The sequence below is a fragment of the Mus caroli genome, chromosome 11 (assembly GCF_900094665.2).
Source record: "Mus caroli chromosome 11, CAROLI_EIJ_v1.1, whole genome shotgun sequence".
Taxonomy (NCBI): Eukaryota; Metazoa; Chordata; class Mammalia; order Rodentia; family Muridae; genus Mus; species Mus caroli.
In genome coordinates, this window is record NC_034580.1 from 70,173,122 (window position 1) to 70,195,660 (window position 22,539).

Consider the following 22,539-nt stretch of genomic DNA (forward strand, 5'->3'; position numbering starts at 1 on the left):
TTTGTAGACCAGGCTGGCCTCGAACTCAGAAATCCGCCTGCCTCTGCCTCCCGAGTGCTGGGATTAAAGGCGTGCGCCACCACGCCCGGCTTGCCCACGTCATTCTTTGTTTTCTTGCTCGGTTCCATCTGTCAGCATAGGAGAGTGGTTTGGGGGGAGGGGGGGCAGAGAGCTTGAGGCTCTGAGAGAGATGGGTGTGGGAAAGGCCACTGAGCATTACAGGAGGAGCAGTGAAGAGTACTGGCATGGGCAGCGACTCTGCTTTCCATTTCTGGGAGATAGAACAGAAGCCAGGACCATTCTCACCCTGCATCACTGTCCCTTGTCTTGAGCAGAGAGATAATGAAGTATCCAGGCCTCAGGGCCACTAAAGATAGAACCGTGTACTCCCCTTTACCAAGGATGCCTTAGGGATGGGACACACTGAGGCATTCCTCTTAGCATGGGGAAGGAGTCCTGTCTAGGAGCCCCTGCACAGTTTGGATGTACCTTCAAGACCCTGACTTCCAGACCATCAGAGTCCCCTCCTGTCTCTGTGACAGGCCTTCCCAGGTCCCCCACCCCACCCCCCACCCCACTTATCTTTGCAGTGACTTCTGTCCACACATACTTCTGTAGCTATCCAGGTGGGGTTGTCTGCTTCTGACAGAAGAGGGGGCTCTCATCTGGAGCTCTCCCCAGGAAATCGCTCCACACACACTTCAAGATTAAAACATCCCCATTCACACCCTCTGTGGGAACAGTCTCAGGCTTATTGGGAATCATGTGTGGATTGGACACATGTCACCGTCTCACGTTGAGCTGGAATGTAATTAGGTGATGGTGGAAAAAATTCCATCCGTCTCCTGGGAATGCTGCAATAATGAGACGGGACCCAGGAAGCTGGCAGGGGCTGCTGACCTGAGCCCAAGTGCGGATCATTCATTAGCTTCGGAGATGCCCGTGATCTGGGCTGCATAACCGAGCAGGCCTGTTCCTAAGTGTGTGTGTGGGGGGGGGGGGAAGGAGCCAGAGTGAAGAGCTTGAAAGCCTGCCTCTAGCTTTAAAGTAGAAAAGCAAGCAAGCCATCTATCTCTTCCTGGGCTGGGCCGCAGGAAACCAGGGCCTTCTACTGAGGCTCGGGGCGCGCCACGCCCAAGTGAGAAAAGCCACTCCTTGGTCAGACACTTGAACTTACCTGTGAGGCAGGGCTGAGGGCAGGACCAGGCCAGGGGAGCAGGGAGCAGCCAGAGGGCCTCTCTGGGAAGGTTATCTCCGAGACCAGCCATGGGAGCTCAGGCCTGGACTGCCCTGAGCCAATGCCCCCTGGGTCCTTGAGGGTCACCCAGACATCCTTAAGGTCCTCTACCTCCCTACCCTCCCACGGAGGTATGAAAAGCTCCAACCTGGCCTGCCCAGCAGTCCAAGGACACCTCCTCCTTTCCCAGCAGATCCCTGTTGTTAGCATTCTGTCTAAGCTCTGCCCACAGTTACCTGGCAACAGCCAGGTAGGCCTGACCCACTCTAAAAAGGGCTGCTTGCCCCCTCCTCGATCTCTTGCCCTCTTGTCTTCTTGCTTCCACTCTGTCTCCTTGCCCCTTTCCCCTTTCTCTCTCTGAGTGCTCATGGCCAGCCTCTACTCCTCTACTCTCTCTCTGCCTTTCTCTGCCTCTACTACCCTCTTAACTCCCCTTCCCATGCCCTGAATAAACTCTATTCTATACTATACCTAGTCATGTGGATGCTCCCTCAGGGGGAAGGGATGTCTCTGCTGAGACACCCTCTTTCCCCACACCTCCATAGAATATAACCCTCTCTCCTATCCTTTTATAAACACTTCAACCGTTTTACCCCAAAGCCCGCCAGCCACTACAGCACAAGCTGTTTCCCGGACAGCTTGTCCTCACGGCGGACACTTCCGGTGGGCATCCTTTCACCTCATCAGGTCTGGCCCTGCCTCAGGCACTGTCTGCCTTTGCACCCTCTCTTCTCCTCTACCAGGGCTAGAACCCAGGGCTTTTCTAATGCAGACAAGTCAGTCATCTACCACTGAACCGCGTCTTCGCCCCGTCGTCCTTTCCCCCACGTTTGCCTTGCTTGGCTCTGGGGCACTCCTGGGCACGATTCCAGCTATTTCAGGAATTCCATTTACTCTCCAGTCAAGAGTTGCATCCTGGTTTGGCTTGGGTTTTTTTTTTTTAAGATAGAGTTTCTCTGTGTACCCCTGGCTTTCCTGGAACTCACTCTGTAGACTAGGCTAACCTCAGACTCACAGAGATCCACCTGCCTCTGCCTCTGAGTGCTAGGATTCAAAGTATGAGCCACCTGAGCCACCGCCGCTCCGCTTGTATCCTGTATTCCTTTTTTTTTTCAAGACAGGGTTTCTCTGTATAGCTCTGGCTGTCCTGGAACTCACATTGTAGACTAGGCTGGCCATGAACTCAGAAATCAGAAATCTCAACCTCCCGAGTGCTGGGATTAAAAGCATGTGCCACCATGCCCGGCTCGCATCCTGTATTCTTAAACATCTGAACAGGATCTTTTCTTGCTGCTTCCCACAACAGTGTAAGCCACTGAAGTAGTCAGAGGAACTCCACAATGGCCAGGGGTCAAGGTCTAAGCTAGAGGAAGGGGGGAGGGACTACAAGGCCCTTCCTCTACAAACCACGCCCCTTTCTTTCTCTGGTACCTTCTGGACAGTTCCTCCACTGGGGAGCTACTGGCTTTCTAGTGTGTATATGGGGACTTTTGAGGGGGCCTCAGGACTGGCTTCCTCCAAGTAGCACCCCTCAGAGGTCTCCCTGCCAGACATTTTATTACTCTTTATCAGACACCAGACTCTGGCCTCCATGTACAGACACACATGTCCCCTCCCCCAACGCACACATATAACACACACACACTCACACACAAAACAAAAGGTAATAGGAGATAGTTTCATACAGGTATAAAACATAAGAAAAATAAGGCAATAAGACTCAGGCCAAGCCAGGGGATTCGCTTTACACCAATTCTGTCCAACAGAAGGCAGGCTGATGGACTTGAAGCTTTCTAGTAGGCAAAGGCTAAGAACAGAGCTGGAGAGATGGCTCAGTGGTTAAGAGCACCAACTACTCTTCCAGAGTTCTTGAGTTCAAATCCCAGCAACCACATGGTGGCTCACAACCATCTGTAATGGGAGCCGATGCCCTCTTCTGGTGTGTCTGAAGAGAATGACAGTGTATGTCTGTATGAGTACAGTGTATTCATATACATAAGATAAGTAAATCTTTAGATGCCTGCCCTCTGCCTCATCCTAGGATTAAAGGTGTGTGCCAGCACTGCCTGGCTTTTAAAAATGTTTTTATTGAATTCAATATATTAAAATATTTCCTCTTTCTTGGGGCTGGAACGATGGCTCAGCTGTTCACAATATTTGTTGCTCTTGCCGAGGATCCAGGTTCAGCCCCGGCTCTCAGATCCATATCCCCAGCTCACAACCATCCATAACCCCAGTCATGCACAGTAAATAAATCTAAAAGTTAGAAAAAAATCTCTCCATAAATCAATATAAAAGCTATTCATGAAATAGTCTACAAGTTGTATTTTTTTAATGTGAATCTTTGAAATGCCATATTTCTTTCTTTCCTTTTTTGTTTGTTTGTTTTGAGACAGAGTTTCTCCGTGTAGCCCCTACTGTCGTGGAACTTGCACTGTAGATCACGCTGGTCTCAAATTCAGAGATCTGCCTGCCTCTGCCTCCCAAGTCAGTGATGGGATTAAAGATGTGTGCACCACCACCCAGCTGAAATAGCTGTATTTCAGTGATTCTAGAGTCCACAGCTTTAGATCATGTGCTGGGTACTTGAGATCCCAGAATTCTGTATTCAGATGGTTCCTTGCATCTTCAGCCCCTTGCCCATAAGATGCACCAGTCACTTTTCCATGGGCTTGTTGTCCTCGTTAGCTTAAACTCCATTCTGGTGCTCAGGGCCTCAGTGATGAGAATCGTGAACAGAGAGGAGAGAGAGGAGGGGCACAGCTGAGGAGGAGGTGGGCTAGGATTCCATAGAAGCAGAAGGGAGGACTGCATAGGCCCTGCTGGCAGAAGGAAGTAGGGGGTGCGGTAGGGGTGCCTCAGTCCACAGACAGGTTAATGGTGCCTGCCTTGTACACAATTTAATTTGCTCTTCTGAGCCTTCTGGCTTTGGGGAAGGGCCTCTTCTCCTGGGAGCCCAGCTGGACTCCTACAGCCACAGGGCCTGGACCATATGGGCTTGATTCAATCAGGAGAAATGAAGAACAGTGGCTTCACAGACATCTTTGTGCCCAGAGGAGCTGGGAGCTCAGCTAGGAAAGATAAGGAGAGCTGATGGGGTGGGGGTGGGCTGGTCCCAGGCCTATCCTGGCCCTCTATATCTCCTAAAGAGAGCAACTCAAAGGGCAGACCCCTCCCTGACTCCTGGAGTAAGCTGCGGTTGCCTATAATGCATCCTCCCCCGCCCATCTTCCCATGTTTCTAAAAGCTGTTTGTAGAATGATGTAAAAGCAGCTGGGACCTAGTTGGTTCTCTCTGCCGATGAAACAGTGAACGTGCTAGGACCTGGGGGGTAGGGAGGATGCTGTGGTGGGGAAGAAACAGACAAACAAAAGACACTCCATCCTCTCCACTGTACTTTTTATGTTATATCAGCCCCAACTCTGAGGCCTGGGATGTCTCCTCTGTGCAGGCTCGTGAAACAATGGGACAAGTTGAAAACTGTCTACAGCTCCTAACTGGCATGTTCCTCCAGCCTCTGGACTTGCCCAAGTACTTTCGTCTATTTCAAAAGCTGTCTCCGATCCTCTGTGCTAGCCGCCGCCGAGGCTGACCTTCCCTCTGAGATTTCCCTCCTTGCTCCTCCATGCGCCTCACCTGGGTTTCTGTAGCAAGCTAGATAGCTCTGTGTAGAGCAATAGATAGTGTGTTGGTTCTTTCAGACCACCAATAATTGTTGAGGGCCCAGCACTGTCCTGGGGACAGGGAACACATAAGCAAATAATTAAACCAGGTACTAGAGGAGTGCAGGGAGGGGAATAAATGGAGCGGGGTTCTTATGAAATCAACAGTGGCTGGGGGCAGGGAGAGGGTGTTCTAAAACAGGGAGGTGATGTCTGATCTGAGACCTGACAGCCAAAACAGAGATAGCCCTACAAAGGCCCTGCCTGGGACACGCGGCCTTGTAGAAACAGCCAGTGTTCAAACTCCGAAGCCAACGTTATGTGATTCTGAGTCTATGAACTATTCAGAACAGGCAGGTCCACAGAGACTTAAAGGAGATTTGTGGCTGCCAGGGGCTGGGGGAGGGAGTATGGGGGTGACTGCTAATGGACATGTGGTCTCCCTTTGGGGTGAGGGAAATATTCCGGAACTAGATAATGGTGGGGGCTGGCACAATGCTGTGAGTGCACACCACACACGCCACTGAACTGTGAGCTTTTCAAATGGCGAAGTGTGTGGTGCTCACATGTAGGAAGGATGTGTGGAGTTTAGCATAAAGCAAAGCCAAAACTCCAAGGCAGCAGAGCTTGCTCTGACCTAGCTGGTACAGCGTGGTGCTAGAGACGTCAGCGCAATCGTGAGGGCGGGCGCAGTGGGCTGATGAGAGGCTGAATTTCATTGTGGTGCGTGGAGATTTCAAACAGGAGACTAACAGAGTGATACCGTTTGTTTTGCTTTGCTTTGTTCTGTTTTGTGGTGTTTGTGTGGTAGCACAGGCAAGGCCAGTGCTGTACCACTGAGCCGCATCCCCCGGTCCTGTACTTAACTATTCTCGAAAATATTTCTGGCCGTGGTGTGGAGTGTGGAGATGATGGGATGAAAATAAAAAGACCCAGTAAGGAGGCCATCGTAGGGTCTGGGGGGCAGAGGACAGTGGCGGAGGAGACAGAGTAAAGTGTGACGGGGAAATCAGGGGGATGTAGGGAATCAAAGGAGAAGAGGATAAAAGAAAGGGAGAGAGGGAAACAGCCTCTGCACTTTCAACCTGAGCAACCAAAAGAAAGGCTCCCTCAGCCACGGGGATGGGGAAGCCTGTTAGGAGACACGCTGAGGATGCGGTGAGCCTGACCTGTTTATTAGATACCCACACGGTGACGTCAGTGGACGGTCTAGTGGACTACCATGCTGTCTTTAAGGACCACCATCAGACTCCATGAAAACCGGTGCTGAGCAGCATGTTCTTGTGAGTTTCCCCGGGGACAGGTGTGACTAAGGGGGAGGGGAGCTGGGGCTCAGTCCTAGAGAACAGGGATGCATGGAGATGAGGCTAAGCCAGAGTGAGGAGCTACAGCCAGCAAGAGAGATGGAAATGGCCAAGTCCTGCTTCTGACCTTGGAAGAGTTTCCAGAAGGGACAAGGGGCCTCTTGACTTTAAGGGCAACCTGGACTACGGGAGATCCTGTCTCATACAAATGAAGACCAGGGAGCAAATGAGGTCATAGTTGCCATTGGGTATAGCTTTAGGATTACAGGCCTGCCTTCCCGGTGAGCCTGGGCAGTGCTCACACTAGCTGTCATTAAAGGCTGAAGTAGGAGAAGGCTGTGTTCTGCCCTTTGTGGCAAAGGCCGAACAGAGCGTGGGGGCTTGGGTTAGGAATCTGAGATTGAAGGAAGTGGCCAAGGTTCTGGGCCACCCAGAAAATAAATGTTATCATCGATGGAAGAGGAGCCCAGGACTTGGCACATTCTAAGAGGACCTGACCCTCCCCCTGATCCCTTTGCCTCTCAGGGGGTGATTCATATTCCAATATATTCCAGCTGAAAAGGGGTCCCACTCAGAGCAGGTGGGAAGCCAGTACATGGAAATTTGATATATTTTGACTAATGCATTTTGAAATTTGAAAACTGCAGACAATTTTATTCAGGATCCATTTTTATACCAACTCATTACTGGGAGAAAAAGGCAAGATTTCAGGTTTCCTGTGAACCTCTGGACCTGTCACTGCTAGGCCCCTCTAAGCAGGCTTGACCTGGTCAGGTCAGCTTTGCATGCAGCCACTGACTGCCTCAACCACCAAGTCCCTGCCGGAAACTCTTTCTTTAGCAACCTCTTTCAAGTATCCCTCTGGGGGTTACTAGTCCAATTTAATCTGACCTTCAGCCCCACCTCTGTCATGCGAACTCCGGCAAATCCCTAGGGCTGGCACTTAAGACAAGTTTTGTGATACAGATGAGGGTTTCCACAGAATTTCCACTTCCTTCTCCATCTGCCTTGTCCTTTCTCAGGCCTCCTGAGCCTGAAGCCTAAGGAGTGGAAGTAAATAACAGAGACTGGGGAGGAGGGAAGACTGTCCACCGGGGAGCAAGAGAGGGTCTCGGAGTGAGCGGTTCTCCTTAAGAGCCAGGGGTCCTCCCATCATGGCTGCCAGCTCCATCTTGTTTGAATCACAGTGGTTACCATTCTGGGCAAATGGCTGTAGTGTGTTGAGCTTCTGTTGTTCTCACTGGTAGAATGGGAGTGTGAATTTGTAATGATTTGGGGGAGCTATTCAAGAAATAAAAGTGAGTATCCCTAGGATGCACGCAGAGCTGGTTTAACACATGCTTCCATCCACTGTCTCCAAGTGCTGGTCTCCTTTGAGTGAGTAGCTCCCAGTTTGGATGGAAAGACAGCAAAGGAAAGGGCTGCCTCTCTAAAAGCCCCTGTGGCTGGGGGTCTGCTTGTGTGGCTCTTAAAGCTACAGGCTGTGATGCTAAACTTTCTAGACGGTAACTTGTCAGTGTTCATCAAGGCAACCTGATCTCAATGAAATTGGTCTAAAGAAAGATCAGGAATTTAGACAAAGATGTTTTCGGTGTTATTTAATTTAATTTAACTGACCTTAATAGATACATTGACACAGTAATAAATCAAAAGTCCCTGGCATATAGAGAGGGGAATTTCCTTCACCCCAATTCCACAGTTTCCCGTCAGCCTTGCCTCCTAGGAGACAACAAATATCACCAACTTCTGCCATCATTCTTTTGTCTTGTTTTAACTTTTTTTTTTTTTTTTTTGAGATAGGGTTTCTCTGTGAAGCCCTAGCTGTCCTGGAACTCACTTTGTAGACCAGGCTGGCCTCAAACTCAGAAATCTGCCTGCCTCTGCCTCCCAAGTGCTAGGATTAAAGGTGTGCGCCACCACAGCCTGGCGTGTTTTAATTTGAAACAGGATCTCACGTAGCCCATGCTGGCCTGGGCCTCCTAAGTACTGGAGAACTACAGGCCCGAGTCACCATTCTGCCATAACTTTGTTGGCTTTTTGTTTTAGTTTAAAATTTTTTGGTTTTGTTTTTCCAGACAGGGTTTCTCTAGGTAGTTAGTCCAGGCTGTCCTGGAATTCACTCTGTAAACCAGGCTGGCCTTGAACTCAGAGAACCGCGTGCCTCTGCCTCCAAAGTGCTGGGATTAAAGCATGCACCATCACAAACCCAGCTAGTTTAAATGTTTCTTATTTTTTTGTTTATGGGTCTTTTATCTGTATGTATGTGTGTGCACCATGTGGATGCATGGTGCTCTTAGAGTCCAGAAGAGGGTATCAGATCCCCTGGAACTGGAGTGACAGAGGGTTGTGAGCTGGGAATCGAACCTAGGACTTCAGAAAGAGCAGCAGGTGCTCTTAAAAGCCGAGCCTTATCTCCAGGCCGTCCCATGGATTTGGGGGGCTTTGTTTCATTTTATTTTGTTTTGAGACAGGGTGTGTAGCTCATGCTTGAATTTACTATGAAGCCCTGACTCACCTCAAAGTACAGATCCTCCTGCCTCTGTCTACCAGCTGCTAGGATTCGAGGTCTGTACCACATGCTCAGCACAGCCATGATTTATAACAATAAAAAAAGAGAGAGACCTAAATGGCCTTAGAGATAAATAAATTATAATGTATGCGTAAGGTGGGATCATCTGCAGTCTCCGGGAATCTTGCCTGTTACTCCTTCCTTCGTTCTCCCTTCTATTCATGCTTGGGTAACTGGCCCTGGCTGATTGATGAGAGCTGATTTCCCCACTGCCCTGTGGCAGGGACCACTGCGCCCACAGGGCTCCCTCAGGATCCTCAGTACAGAGCTGCGCAGCTGGGTGGAAGCAGAGGGCTGCATATATAACACGATCTCAACTTTATTTCTTTAAATAAAAATTTTATTTAAATTTTATACAGCTCTATATAAACGAAGGAACTATTGAAGGTTCAGCAAGGACCTGCCAACGGTTGTCAAGGGTAATGGCAATGTAGTGATTTTTTTTCCCCCTTCCATTTTACATCCATACTTTCTACATTACCCCACAACTGGCAAGTATTATTTTAAAATGAAAGTAAATAGTGACAGATGACTTTGAAGGAAAATTGAATCGGTAAAAAGAAGGCTGAGAGACCACCCGGGAAGCCCAGGCTAAATGTAATCTGGGTCAGGCCTCCCAGGCCTGGGGTCTCAAGATGGTCAGCTGAGGGACCCTGGTGATGTGCAGCTCTCGGGCCAGCAGGGACAGGGAGGAGCCGGAAGCTGAGTACCCAAAGTGCTCCTCTGGACTCCAAGGGCTGCACAGAGACTCTGTGTGGGAATCAAAGGATACAGGCATGAGGACTGGGTCCTGACGAGCCCAGTTATCATTCGTCCTAGAGCAGGAGGCAGAGCACCAAGAGTCCAACAAGAGGCAGGAAGCATTTGGACAGAGGATGGACGATGGGATTAGAAAGGCATGTTTGCAAATACTTTCAAATTTACGATGTACACTCACTGGAAACCCCACCCCTGGATGTCCCTTCCCTGCCTCTTGCCACACCCAATAGCTGACATCACTGGAGAAAGTCCCAAGACCAGGCTGGCTGGAGCTCCTGATAGGTTCCACCCTCCTGCAGAGGGCCTTTGGAGACTGGCTTGCTCGCCCACACCGCCAGCTGTCTGTGTCTTTCTCTCATTTTGCCTCCCACCCTCATCTCTTCCTCCAACCTCAGTGGAGGGTCCCCCTGCTTCCTGGGGAAAGTAGAACTTGCCAGTGCTCACTGTAATGTCGTCCCTGTAGATGTCATGGTCCCCCATTACTGGGAGCAGGTATTCCTCAGATCTCCCCCTATTCACTGCCCTTTCAGGCTGTCTCAGTTTCTCTCTGACAGTTCCTCTCCTCCTGAATCCTGCTTGTTGGCATGCGAACAGGCTCAATATCTTCCATCTCAAAAAACAAACACTGGGAGGGTGTGAGAGACAGAGAGCATGGGTAATGGGTGCCCCAGCTTGGCTGGGAAGGGTAACTTACAATGCTCTACTGCCCAGTAGGGTAGCTGCGGTTGTCAATTAATTATAAATTTCAAAATAGCTAGTAGAGAGGATTTTGGATGTTCCCAACACAAAGAAATGATAAACATTCAAGGCGATGGGTATGCTAATTGCTCTGATCTGATCACCGCACATTGTATACATGTTTTTGAAATGTCAGGCTGTACCCCATAAATATGTACAATTACTGTGCAGTGATTCAAGATAAAAACTATAATTTTAAAAAGCTAAAAACAGAAGGAAATAGCTGCCCTTGACCCCCACCCCCACAAGGTCCTTCCTGTTAGTCCAGCCACTTAATGTCAGAGCTTCCTGTGTGAGGGTGGTTTTGGTGTACACAGACGCTCCTTCCTCCCTCCTTCCTCATAAGAGGAGTCACCCCTGTCCCACGATGCCATGCAGGGCCACATGCGTGATATTAACCAATAAGATGTGAGCAGGGATGATACCTGTCTCTTACAACAAACAGGGAAAAAAAACCACACCAAACCAAAAAAAAAAAAAAAAAAAAAACCAGGGTTGGTCTGTCCCTGTGTCTTTTCCCCACATAAAGTTAAGCACACAAAGTAGCCACCATTTATTTGTTTGTTTTCCAGACAATGTTTCTCTGTATAACAGCTCTAGCTGTCTTGGAACTCATTTTGTAGACCAGGCTGGCCTGGAACTCACAGAGACACAGAGATTCACCTGCCTCTGCCTCCCAAATGCAGGGATTAAAAGCATGAGCCACTCCCATACCCTCCCTCCCCACTCTTTCATCTAATCCTTTGGGCTTCCAAGACTTATACTTGGTCTTCTGTGCATGCCTGGTTCTTTGTGTTCTACTCCCTCTTCCCATAATGAAGGAGCCATGAGTGAAGGAGCTGTGTCTCCTAATGTTGCCAAGATGACCATGAGCCCACCCTCTCCCTAAAATAGAGGGGAGTGGAGGGACAGATGCAGAACGGGGTGATCAGCAGGTAGAGGCTACACTCATAGCCTGGGTATCAGTCCTGAATGCCATTCACTGACAGCCAGGGATGGATGGGTGGTTCTGTGGAGCTGGAAACAAGGGCTGCTGGCAGAGAGCTGCTGCTTCTCCTTTCATTGGCTGCTCAGGGGTTGGTAGCATTCCCCCTCCCAGCAGCCTCTCCTTCATGTCCCTCAACCCCCCCCCCCCATACAGGCATCTCCATAGATAGTTGTCATCCCTTCAAAGGTCCCCTGCCCTGCCACACACACCCAGCATAGTGGCACTTACCCATCGGGTTCCAGGTGCACTCAATTTGCTATCGTTTGTGAGGAGTGGCAGTTGGCTTCACAAGGCTCCTAGGCTGGAGGCAAGTCTGGAAAAGCTCCTGGGAAGGATGGATGCTCAGAAACCTGCATCCCTGTTTGCAGGGTGTGGCGGCACATGCCTGTATTCCAGAATGTGGTTGCAGGAGGATCAGGAGTCCCAAAGCTTAGGGCCTTTCCTGGCTACACGAGGTCCTGTTAAAAAGGGGAGGAGGAGGAGGAGGATTAGTGGTGGTGGTGAAAGGGAGGGAGGGAGCGACAGATGGAGGGAAACCCACAGCCTCAACCTGGGGCCCTCAAACCTAGCAGAAGATTTGAGTAACATGAGGGCACACAGTGTGGCTGGGGTGTGGGCATGGGATGCTGGGAGAAGTAGAGAGCTCATACGCCTCATGTTTTCCACAGAGAGCTGTTAGGCACAGATGGGGATGACAGACTGGGACAGAGGACAGAGTAGAAAGCCAAGAAACCGTCCAAGGAAGGGTCTTAGCCCTGGGTTAAGTGCCTCTCAGCATCTGCTCTGTTAAGAGCTCTGGATTCTGGACCATCCTGAGTTGGGGTGAAAGCCAAGATGTCTTGGCAGTCTGGGAACCACAGTGACACAATCTCCCGTGCAGGCTGCTCAGGTCTCGGGTGCCCAGCCAGGCTCACTAGGCTCTCCTTGCCTATGCCCATACCTACCCTTATTGGAGAGATTTTTGTGCCCATCTGGAGTTGCCTAGGTGAAATGACTCCCACTGGCATGGGTCATAGCTTGGGGTAGTGCCTCAATACAGAGCTATACAGGGTAGGCTCCATCCCTGCCCCTACAGCACACCCCTGCAGGCAAGGTTAGGCCTAATGGGCAGGATGTGAGAGACCCAAATTGCTCTCAGGAGAAACTGTCAGTCCAATTAGCCTGGGGCTGCCAACCAGACCCGTTTCAGGGGACCAACCCCAGACAGACAAAAGCCAAAATGGTAGCTACCCATTCCTCAGCTGAGGGGAATCCTGGTACTGGGAGAACCTGCACAGGGTATTTGATTCCGAGTGTGAGGAGAGCAGGTGCTGAAGGCAATGAGGGTAAGAACCAAGATAAGACGCCTCAGAGACATTCCCTATCTTCAGTATGTGCTGCCTCCCTCTGGGATGCTGTGCCTGGGGTGCTGTCCCTAGGAGGCTGTCCCTGGGATGCTGGGCCTTGGGTGCTTGGGCCTGGGATGCTGGGTCTGAGGTGCTGGGCCTGGGGTGCTGGGTCTGAGGTGCTGGGCCTGGGATGCTGGGCCTGGGGTGCTGGGCCTGGGGTTGCTGGGCCTGGGATGCTGGGCCTGGGGTTGCTGGGCCTGGGGTGCTGGGCCTTGAGTGCTTGGGCCTGGGGTGCTGGGCCTTGAGTGCTGGGCCTGGGGTGCTGGGCCTTGAGTGCTTGGGCCTTGAGTGCTTGGACGTGGGGTGCTGGGCCTGGGCTGCTGCAGGATAAAAGGGCCCCGGGTTGTCACTCTCAGTCTCCAGAGGTAGATGTGAGTTTATGTGCAGGAACTCAGATACATGCAAATGCCGAGCAAACACAACCACGTCTCCATCCTTATGCAACAGGCCAACACCTGTGCACACATAAACACCTCAGGTACACATCTACACAGTCATGCACATAAATACAGAGCTCAGATATCCACTAGCACACACTAACGCTCCGTCTGAGTTCAGCCCTCACTCCTGGACTGCAGGCACAGAGCCATAGTATGATATTATATTAACGTGTGTGTGTGTGTGTGTGTGTGTGTGTGTGTGTGGTTCCTCTTTGACTGCTCCCCCACTGAGATTTTTAATTTGGGTGGCAGGTCAAGCGGGTTTCTCTATGTAGCCTTGGCTGTCCTAGAACTTGCTTTGTAGAATAGACTGGCCTCAAACTCACAGAGCTCCATCTGTCTTTGCCTCCCAAGCACCTGGATTAAAGGTGTGCCCCACCATATCTGGCTTCCTCTCTTCATAAACCCAGACATTTCTGTTTGAAAGGTTTTGGTCCTGGCCCCTTTTAGAGTGACTAACTTTTTTTTTTTTTTTTTTTTTTTAGCATTATTCCAGTTTAGTGCTGAAAATCCCATACCTTGAGAAACTCCCCAGTCCCAGTCTATTTCCCCTTGCCCAGGAAAGGACTGGTATTGGGTCCTTCTCAGAGTGCTCATCCAACAAATGGTCACTTCCTTGGTGGACCTAAGGAGTCTTGATGTGAGCCAAGTTCAGGTGTCTGTTCTCCTCCTGAAGGCTCTGAGTCTCCCAGGACTAATTACAACCAACGTTTATCGAGCACCTACTATGATCCAGGTCCCAAGCTTGAGCCTAGGGCTTTCTGAGTGTCATCACTCAATTCTCCAGAGACTTGAGAAGGTAATCCCCTCCCCCAGAACTGTTAATGAGCACCTACTGTGTGCAGGGAGCACACTCATCAGGACAAAGTGGCAGCGGACATAAAGGAAACAAGTGACTTATGTCGTGCTGTCCAAGAGGTTGCGTGCTGTGGAGTAAAATGTCCCAGGAAAGAAGCAGCTTGGAAATCGCTGCTCAAGAGTGGCTTCTCTGGGAAGCAGCCCCGCAGACACACTGGGAACCGGTCCAGGTAGACGGAACAGCATGGACAAAGGCGGGAGGGAGGCTGAGGGACGGCAGCAAGGTCTGTGTAGCCGGGGAGAGGCAGGGCCTCTGGGCCGGGAGAAAGACCTGGGCAGCTTCTAGTTAGATGGGCACCCTGGAGGATGCAGACTAAGGAGCAGCCCTTTCTGACTCACTTTCCCTGGACTACCCTAGTTCCTGTTGAACGAATGTAGGGGTGAGGAGGCAGGACTTGGGGGACCATCCAGGAGGCTCCTGGGTGAATGGTAGCAGTAGCGAGTATGATAAGTGGATAGACACTGGATACATTCTAAAATCTAGCCAGCAGAATTTCCCGAGAGTGAGCCACGGTGATTCTGAGGTGTTCCTCCCAGGCAGCTGATATAAAGGGACCATCTTTACCCAAGATGGAGAAGTTGTGAACGGAGGAGGCCGGAGAGGAAGAGAGGAGCTTGGTTTGGATGGTTTCAGTTAGACAGATGGAGATGTGGGAAGGGCAGGTGGGTACCAGTATCTGTGGGCTGGAGGACTGGCTGAGCTTCCAATGACTGCCCCATTTTGCAGGTGAGGAAAACGAGGCTCCTGCAAGCATTAAAAGGAGCAGCCAGGATTCAACTTCGGCCTCTGGCTCCACAGCCCTGTTCTACTTACAGCCATGGATAGGAGGCTGCCGGCCATTCTGCACAGCAGTGAAGGCTGAGATGGGAGCCCAGCTGTTCCCTGGCCAGCTTTCTTGTCTTCAGGGCTGAGCCAGGAAGGAGCCTGTGCTTAGAACACAAGTGGCACAAGTGCCAAGTGGCCTGAGGCGCCAGCAGCCCCAGGAGTGCAGCCGGCCTGGCCTGAGGCCGCCATCCCCACAGCAAGAGAGCATTCGGTTAACATCGATTACTCAGGGAAGAGCAGCTGGCCAGGCTGGGGGCAGGGAGGGAGGGCTGAAGGCCAGAGAGATTGGCTACATGGCCGAGCAGCCTACAAAGCTTCAGAGAGACCCACTGACCTGCCCAGGGGCCATGGGGATGCCTCTCCTTAGGGGTAGAGGGGCAGCCCCTTGGGTGCTAAGCTGCAGCAGCTGTCCTGACACTTTGGAGCCTGAGAAAGCTGACCAGCCCTATTTGAGGCTGCTCTACCTACTCCGGGCATCAGGGAGCTGGCTAGAGCCCCAGCCTGAAGGCAGGGTAGCTTGGTAAGACCTGTCCCGCTGCTGTGTTCTCCAGCTGCGACCAGCCACTGATGCTCTGGGCACCTCATTTTCTCCTGTGCAAATGTGACTTCGGGAAGGGCTTTTCATTAAAGACATATTCCCAGCGTCAGATCTTCCTCGTTAGTTCTCGTGGCCAGGGTGCTACAGGGCCCCTACTAAACTGGTTTGTGAGGTCTGGGTTTAGCAGACAGGCCCTGTTGATGATGGTGCTGCTGCTAAGCTCTCTGGCCACCCGAGCCCAGCTGAGCTGAGATTACAGTATTCCTTGGAGGCTCTGCACCATTAGAGGGGGTGAGAAGCACAGGCCCTTTCCCACCCCAGGGCCTTTGCACATGCTATTCCGCTGCCTTAGCCTTGCCACCCATCCTACCGGGTCTGGTCCCATGGGACCATGGTGAGGTGGCTTTTCTTGCTCAGCTTGGCAGGAAGAGTTTGGGGTTTGCCAGCTGACCCGAGGCCACTGCTAGCTCCCTTGCTTGCATGCCTTCTGTTGAGTGTGTGCTGAGGTCTGAGCAGATTCCCCTCCCAGCTAAGGCAGCTGAACAGAGCAGACCCTTCTCAGCCCTAGTTCAAAGGTCAAAAACTCTGGCAGGTTGCAGAAGGGCTGGTGTTACAGAGGGGATCAGTGACCAAGCAATGCTGCCCAGGGATAGCAGAGGCTTTCCTTAGGCCCCTCTCTTAATTTCCCCTATACTCTCCTGGTACCCACCAAGGCATTGCCACCCCATGTGCAAATAGGGCATGATGCTCATTGCCAAGCCCTTCCCACACTGGCTTCCATGGCTCTCCTAGACTAGGGGGCAAGTATGAATGGAAGAAGGAATGACGGAGGCTAGAGCCCCTTGGGAGCTCACCTGCGTGGGAGGCCGGAGGCTTGGGAGTAACGAAGCAGAACAGGATGAAGGGCATCTCCTGGAGGGGAAGGAGAGTGGAACTGGGTCTTCTCCCTTCCGCCCCCTCAAGTAGAAGGCAGCCCTGCCCAAGAGGCGCCTGATGAGTCTGGCAGAAGAGGTGCAGGGCCCCTCCACAGAGACTTGGATTCCTGCTAATTTGCAATTTTAAAATGCATGGCAAAGGCTCCATCCTCATTGTTGGTACATTAATCAGGCAATCAGTGGGGCGGGGCTCCCAAGGGCCTCATAGAGGGGGCATAGAAGGCTCCATGGTGATACAGTGCTTGCCTCCCTAGGAAGAAACCTGCTGGGTGACAATCCTAGGATTGGCACCTGCTGGCTCAGGCAAGGAGTCCAGAAGTGGCCAGGGCTGACTAGGACAGCTTGCTCAGGGTCCTGGAGTAATACCTCTGGCTTTCAAAGGCATGGATGCAGAGTGGCTGAGCCCCTCAACACCTCTCCCCCATTAGAAGAGATGGAGGCTTGGAAGGTTAACATCCCTGGCATGTGGAAAAATACTAAAGGACAGGGACCAGCTGTCCTGAGCCTACATCCTATTAGTATGCTTCCAGAAGAGCCCTTCACTGCAGGAAGTGACTGTCCTACAAGGACAAGGTCCTTGTGGTCCATTGCCTTAGGCCTCCTAGTGATGATAGCCTTGAGGTAACAGGGGAACTGAGCCTGGTTCTGCATCAGGTCTTGGCTAGAGTCCCTTTGTCCCCCCATTGCCCTCTTAGAGGGAAAACCCCAGTCCTACCTTCATACTGCTCTGCTGCCTGCCTCCTCCACTTGCCACGGTGTTTATAAACCGGTTACTAAGTCCACACCTGAGGTTTGGTTCAGTTTGATTTTTTTTTGTCCTAAATAGAGCTCTAGCCTGTATTCCTTGGAGGCCCCTATGTAAGGGGGGCAATCTCCCCAAGGGACTTCTAGATTCTTTTGGGGTGCACAGAGACAGAGCAGCCACAGTAGGTGGGAGAACACAGGGGAAGTTGAGGGTGCAGCAAAAGCCCTCTGTAAACTCCGATGAGCTGTACAAATGTCGAATGGTATTAGTGATAAGCCCACTGCAGCCCCTACCTGCCTGCAGCTGCAGACCGGGAAGAAAAGCTTTCATTTTCACAGGACCCCCAGTGAAGAAGGCTCTGCTGTGTCTCATCCAGCATAAAATGTGGGGCAAGCATCATGAATGTCCTTGAACCTAAAGTCCGGGCTTTCCCAGGGGACCAGGACAGGGTCTCCCCTTGGGGAAGGTTCTGGCAAGAATGGCCTTCCTGGAAGAGAGGGTGCAAGCCAAGCAGGGAGGTTGGAGCTATGGGTCTGTGGACTGTGCAGCCAGTGTGAGTGCTGGTGGCACAGGGCAGGCTGCCCTCCCTCCAACTGTGCCTCCCTCTGCAGCACAGGAGCCCTAGGACAGAGGCTGGCAGGCTGGAGGCCACACCCAGGATGCGGAGGAGGAAGATCGACAGAGTAACATCTAGACACATTTTGGAGCAGGAAATTGAGGCAGAGATGGTTATAGCCTGCATGCTGCCTAAGGGCCGGTGGGCAGAAAGCACTACAGAGGGCCTGCAGAGCATGGCCTGGCCCAGAAAGGGTCCTATGCTGTGCCGCCACTGCCGCTGAGGTCATAATTGCTCTGAAATCACAACTGAACCCAATTATGCAAAAACTAAATTATATGCGATGATTTTTATGTGCTAGAAACATTCAGTTGAAGCCGGGTGATTACAGGGGGCGAGAAGCAGCTGCCACTCTCTGGGAGCCCATAACTCCCAACAGCTGGGAGCTGTCAACTTACGATGCTGTTTCTGTCGGGAATGGGGGGGGGCATCGGAAGTCAAGGTGGCAACCTACTCTGCCAGGGGCCTGGGCAGTCCCTGGGCCTGGGACCCCGAGTGGGAAGCCTGGTCAGAAGGTCCCTGCGCCTTCCACTTGCTCTGAGCACAGCTAGCAGCAAGAAGATTCAGCTCATATTCCCCCAGGGGTCCTGGCTCTCCCAAGAGTCCTAGCTGAACAAGCTGGAAAAGAAGGGGCAAGAGGCCAGCTGAGGCGACATAGGTCGTGGCTGCCTGGCTCTTCAGGGTGGGCGCCCGTAGGCCTGGAGCCTGTCCCCATCTTCCTGACGCGCCTGCTGGGCCACTTGGGGCAGCTGTGACCCTGGAAAAAGGCAGGTAATGACAATCGTCCATAATGAGGCGGCTTCCATAATGAGCATAGGCCTATTACCCGACCACAGGCTGGACACATCCGAAAATAATTATTTTAAGGATCCATTAACGAATGCCTAATTAATGCCCAATTAGAGGGAAGCTACAGAGGAAATGCTCTGGACAGTCAAGAGGCAAGGCCTGGTTTTACAGCCACAGCCTGGCAATCTCCAGCACGGTAGAGAGAGCGGGGAGGAAGGGGGGGGCGAATGGGGGAGGGGGGCACACAGCCTCGATCTGGCAGTACCGTGAACCCCAAGGGAAGCCTTGTGCGTCAGCCCTGGTGTCACTCACAGCCCCTCACAGAAATGTGCCTTGTCTGTACACCAGCTCAGCCCTGTGAACTGTGTTTAACACATGAGGAAACAGAGCCATAGAGGAGGAGTTGTAGGTTTGAAGTGTTTGTACCACAGTGTGAAAGAGGCGTTTACTGAGGCATGCTTTGGTATCCTGGACTCAATGCTTTCTTTATTTTGAGGAATCATTTAAATAAAGTGATCATTCAGGACTCCAGACTTGCTTTGTTAGAGTCATTCCTTGCGAAGGCAGTGAGCAAATGGCAGAGCTGGACCCAGAACCGGAGGCCGACTCACTTGTGTTCACAGGTGTGTTCCACCCTGCGGTGGGGCTGACAGTCTGAAGAGGTATTTGGATGGGATTAGAGACTTTAGGGACAGAGCTAAAGAGGTGAGGAGATAATGTGGGCCTTGGCCCCAAATGCCCTGTCCAAGGGACCCCTGTGTACAATACAGAGGACAACCTCTATGAGCCAACAGAGTCATTTGCCAGCCCCCCATTCCACCCTCTGTTCCCCGTCTATCTCCGCCTCCTCTGGGCAGCCCCTCACAGCTGTTCTGTCTCTCCCCACCAGGGTGCTGTGTGGAATTGCTGCTGTTGCTGCTGGCTGGAGAGCTACCTCTGGGTGGTGGTTGTCCTCGAGACTGTGTGTGCTACCCTGCGCCCATGACTGTCAGCTGCCAGGCACACAACTTTGCCGCCATTCCAGAGGGCATCCCAGAGGACAGTGAGCGCATCTTCCTGCAGAACAATCGCATCACCTTCCTCCAGCAGGGCCACTTCAGCCCCGCCATGGTCACCCTCTGGATCTACTCCAACAACATCACTTTCATTGCTCCCAACACCTTCGAGGGCTTTGTGCATCTGGAGGAGCTAGACCTTGGAGACAACCGACAGCTGCGAACACTGGCACCCGAGACCTTCCAAGGCCTGGTGAAGCTTCACGCCCTCTACCTCTATAAGTGTGGACTGAGCGCCCTGCCCGCAGGCATCTTTGGTGGCCTGCACAGCCTGCAGTATCTCTACTTGCAGGACAACCATATCGAGTACCTCCAAGATGACATCTTTGTGGACCTGGTCAACCTCAGTCACTTGTTTCTCCATGGTAACAAGCTATGGAGCCTGGGCCAGGGCATCTTTCGGGGCCTGGTGAACCTGGACCGGTTGCTGTTGCATGAGAACCAGCTACAGTGGGTTCACCACAAGGCTTTCCATGACCTCCACAGGCTAACCACCCTCTTTCTCTTCAACAACAGCCTCACCGAGCTGCAGGGTGACTGTCTGGTCCCCCTGGTGGCCTTGGAGTTCCTTCGCCTCAATGGGAATGCTTGGGACTGTGGCTGCCGGGCACGTTCCCTGTGGGAATGGCTGCGAAGGTTCCGTGGCTCTAGCTCTGCTGTCCCCTGCGCGACCCCCGAGCTGCGGCAAGGCCAGGACCTGAAGCTGCTGAGGGTGGAGGACTTCCGGAACTGCACAGGACCAGCGTCTCCTCACCAGATCAAGTCTCACACGCTTACCACCTCTGACAGGGCTGCCCGCAAGGAGCACCATCCTTCCCATGGGGCCTCCAGGGACAAAGGCCACCCGCATGGCCATCCGCCTGGCTCCAGGTCAGGTTACAAGAAGCCAGGCAAGAATTGCACCAACCACAGGAACCGGAACCAGATCTCTAAGGTGAGCTCTGGGAACGAGCTTACTGAACTGCAGGACTATGCCCCCGACTATCAGCACAAGTTCAGCTTTGACATCATGCCCACCGCACGACCCAAGAGGAAGGGCAAGTGTGCTCGCAGGACCCCCATCCGTGCCCCCAGTGGGGTGCAGCAGGCCTCCTCAGGCACGGCCCTTGGGGCCTCACTCCTGGCCTGGATACTGGGGCTGGCGGTCACTCTCCGCTGAGGACCCAGGGCTCCGTCACCCAGCACTGCCACATGTCCAGCAAGGAACAGAATCTTTTCTTCTTTTCTTTCTTTCTTTTTTTTTTTCTAAGTGGAAGATCTGCTGGGTTTCAGGAAAAGGCTGCTGAAGCCTTCAGCCACCGTCTGGACCCTTCCTGGTGGATTATAAGCCCAAAGTGTACAGCCGTAGACAGGAAGGGTATCAAGTCTCACTCGGCTGTCCCGACTGAGCACCTCCGGACCGTATCCGCTCCAGCACAGTGGTCAAAGGCACGCAAAGTGAGTCATTAGTGGTGTCGGGACATGCGCCCCTTGAAGAAGCTGGGCTCCGCGGAAGCCTGGTCATTTGGAGAGAAGGGCTGAAGGACCCTGCTGGTTTTGGAAGGAGTAGGACTCAGAACAAGGCTCTCCCAGAGCCAGCTGGGGCAACCAGCAGTCTCAGAGCACTCTTGGCTCTTGTCTGAGATCACTTAGTTAACCTGCCCTATCCAACCCTATGTCACCCTCAGTCCCTATCCATGGGGGTAATGCCTCTCATTCCTGACGTCTCAGGCAGCCCCGGCAGACCTGCTGGGGTCCAAGAACCAATCACCAAAGGAGAGATCGCCAGAGGATGACATTTAGAACTTTACTCGCAATGAGAGTCACACAGAAGGTGCAGTTTTATACCTATGTCCACTTATATATATTCTCACTCTGCCCACACACCCACATGATATATCTATATATATATATAAATATATAAATGCACAGGTCCCCCAACCCACTCCTTACCAAACTGTATGTCTTATCATGTTTATAAACTATACGGGAACCTATATTTGCCCAATTAAGGACTGTATCGGTAACTTCTAGCAAGAAAAAAAAAAAAAAAAAACTGCGGCAATTTTGTTCAGAACCCCAGCCAGCAACAATAGTCCCTGGGCTTGCTGGGGGCAAAGGTGTGTCAGTGGGAAGAGTTGGGAAGGAAGAGAAGCAGCAAGAATCACTTCAGGGGACCAACATTCTTAGATACTTAGAACATCACCTCGTTTTTATATGCAACACATGCCTGTCTGGCACCCCGGAGCACCCCATCACCCCTACTGTAGAAGCTGCAGACATTAGCGAGAGAAATGGATGTCAGGGTGCTGGAGGCAAGCTAGGCGGAGCTGGGGAAGACGTTTCTGGGGGTTTTCAAGCTGGCAGACAAGGCAGCGTCTACAGTGTTAGTCCAATGGGTTGGATGGACAATGTCCTTCTTAGCACTTTGTGCAGGCCAGGGAGGCTCTGAGCTCTGGCCTCAGGAGAGGCTTAGCTGCAGTTTTAACATTTAGGCTCTTTGGCCAGTGACCTACTGAGGGCCCTGAGTAGTCTGGCAGTGGGAAAAAAATCTAGTGGCCTTAGCAGATGAGGGTGTTTCAGTAGCCATCTCAGGAACCCTGTATCACAGGGGTCCTGCTCCTCCTGGATGACCCCAGGACGGGCAGAGGTCAGAGGGCCAGACTCAGGGGTCAGCCCAGAAGGCAGCCTGCAGGCAAGCCCAGTCAGGGAATAGGGGCTGTTGGCCCAAGGGTCTCTGGCAAGCACAGTCTCTTGTGCTCTGCATAGACAGACCTGAATTCCCTACCAGAGAGGATACCTGAGGAGTAAGAAATGCTGAATCCAGTTAAGAGAGAACAATAATAATAAAAATTCTCTTGGACAAGAACCCTGTTTTTTATTTCCTAACCCCGCATTCCTGATGGGGTGGCAGATCCTGGGCTTTGGTGGGGTGGGCGAGCCTGGCCAAGCTTGACTCTGAGAACACAGTATGCTTGTTGGCAGGAGGAGCCAAAGGGAGCACTGACTCACAAGAACACACAAGAACATGCTCTCTCCCTCTCTGTCTCTGTCTCACACACACACACACACACACACACACACGGCACTTCCCTCACCCACATAGAACACAA

General features: G+C 52.0%; 1 protein-coding gene across 2 annotated transcripts in view; it reads left to right on the forward strand.

Annotated features, from left to right (window-relative positions):
• Positions 1-22,295, forward strand: part of Rtn4rl1 (reticulon 4 receptor like 1) — a 73,141-nt gene extending 50,846 nt beyond the window's left edge. For both annotated transcript variants that reach the window (XM_021178034.1, XM_029483657.1), the window contains exon 2: positions 19,282-22,295. In XM_021178034.1, coding sequence (XP_021033693.1) covers positions 19,282-20,606 — 1,325 coding nt within the window. In that variant the 3' untranslated portion in view covers positions 20,607-22,295. The remainder of the gene's footprint in view (positions 1-19,281) is intronic.
• Positions 22,296-22,539: the final 244 nt, after the last annotated feature.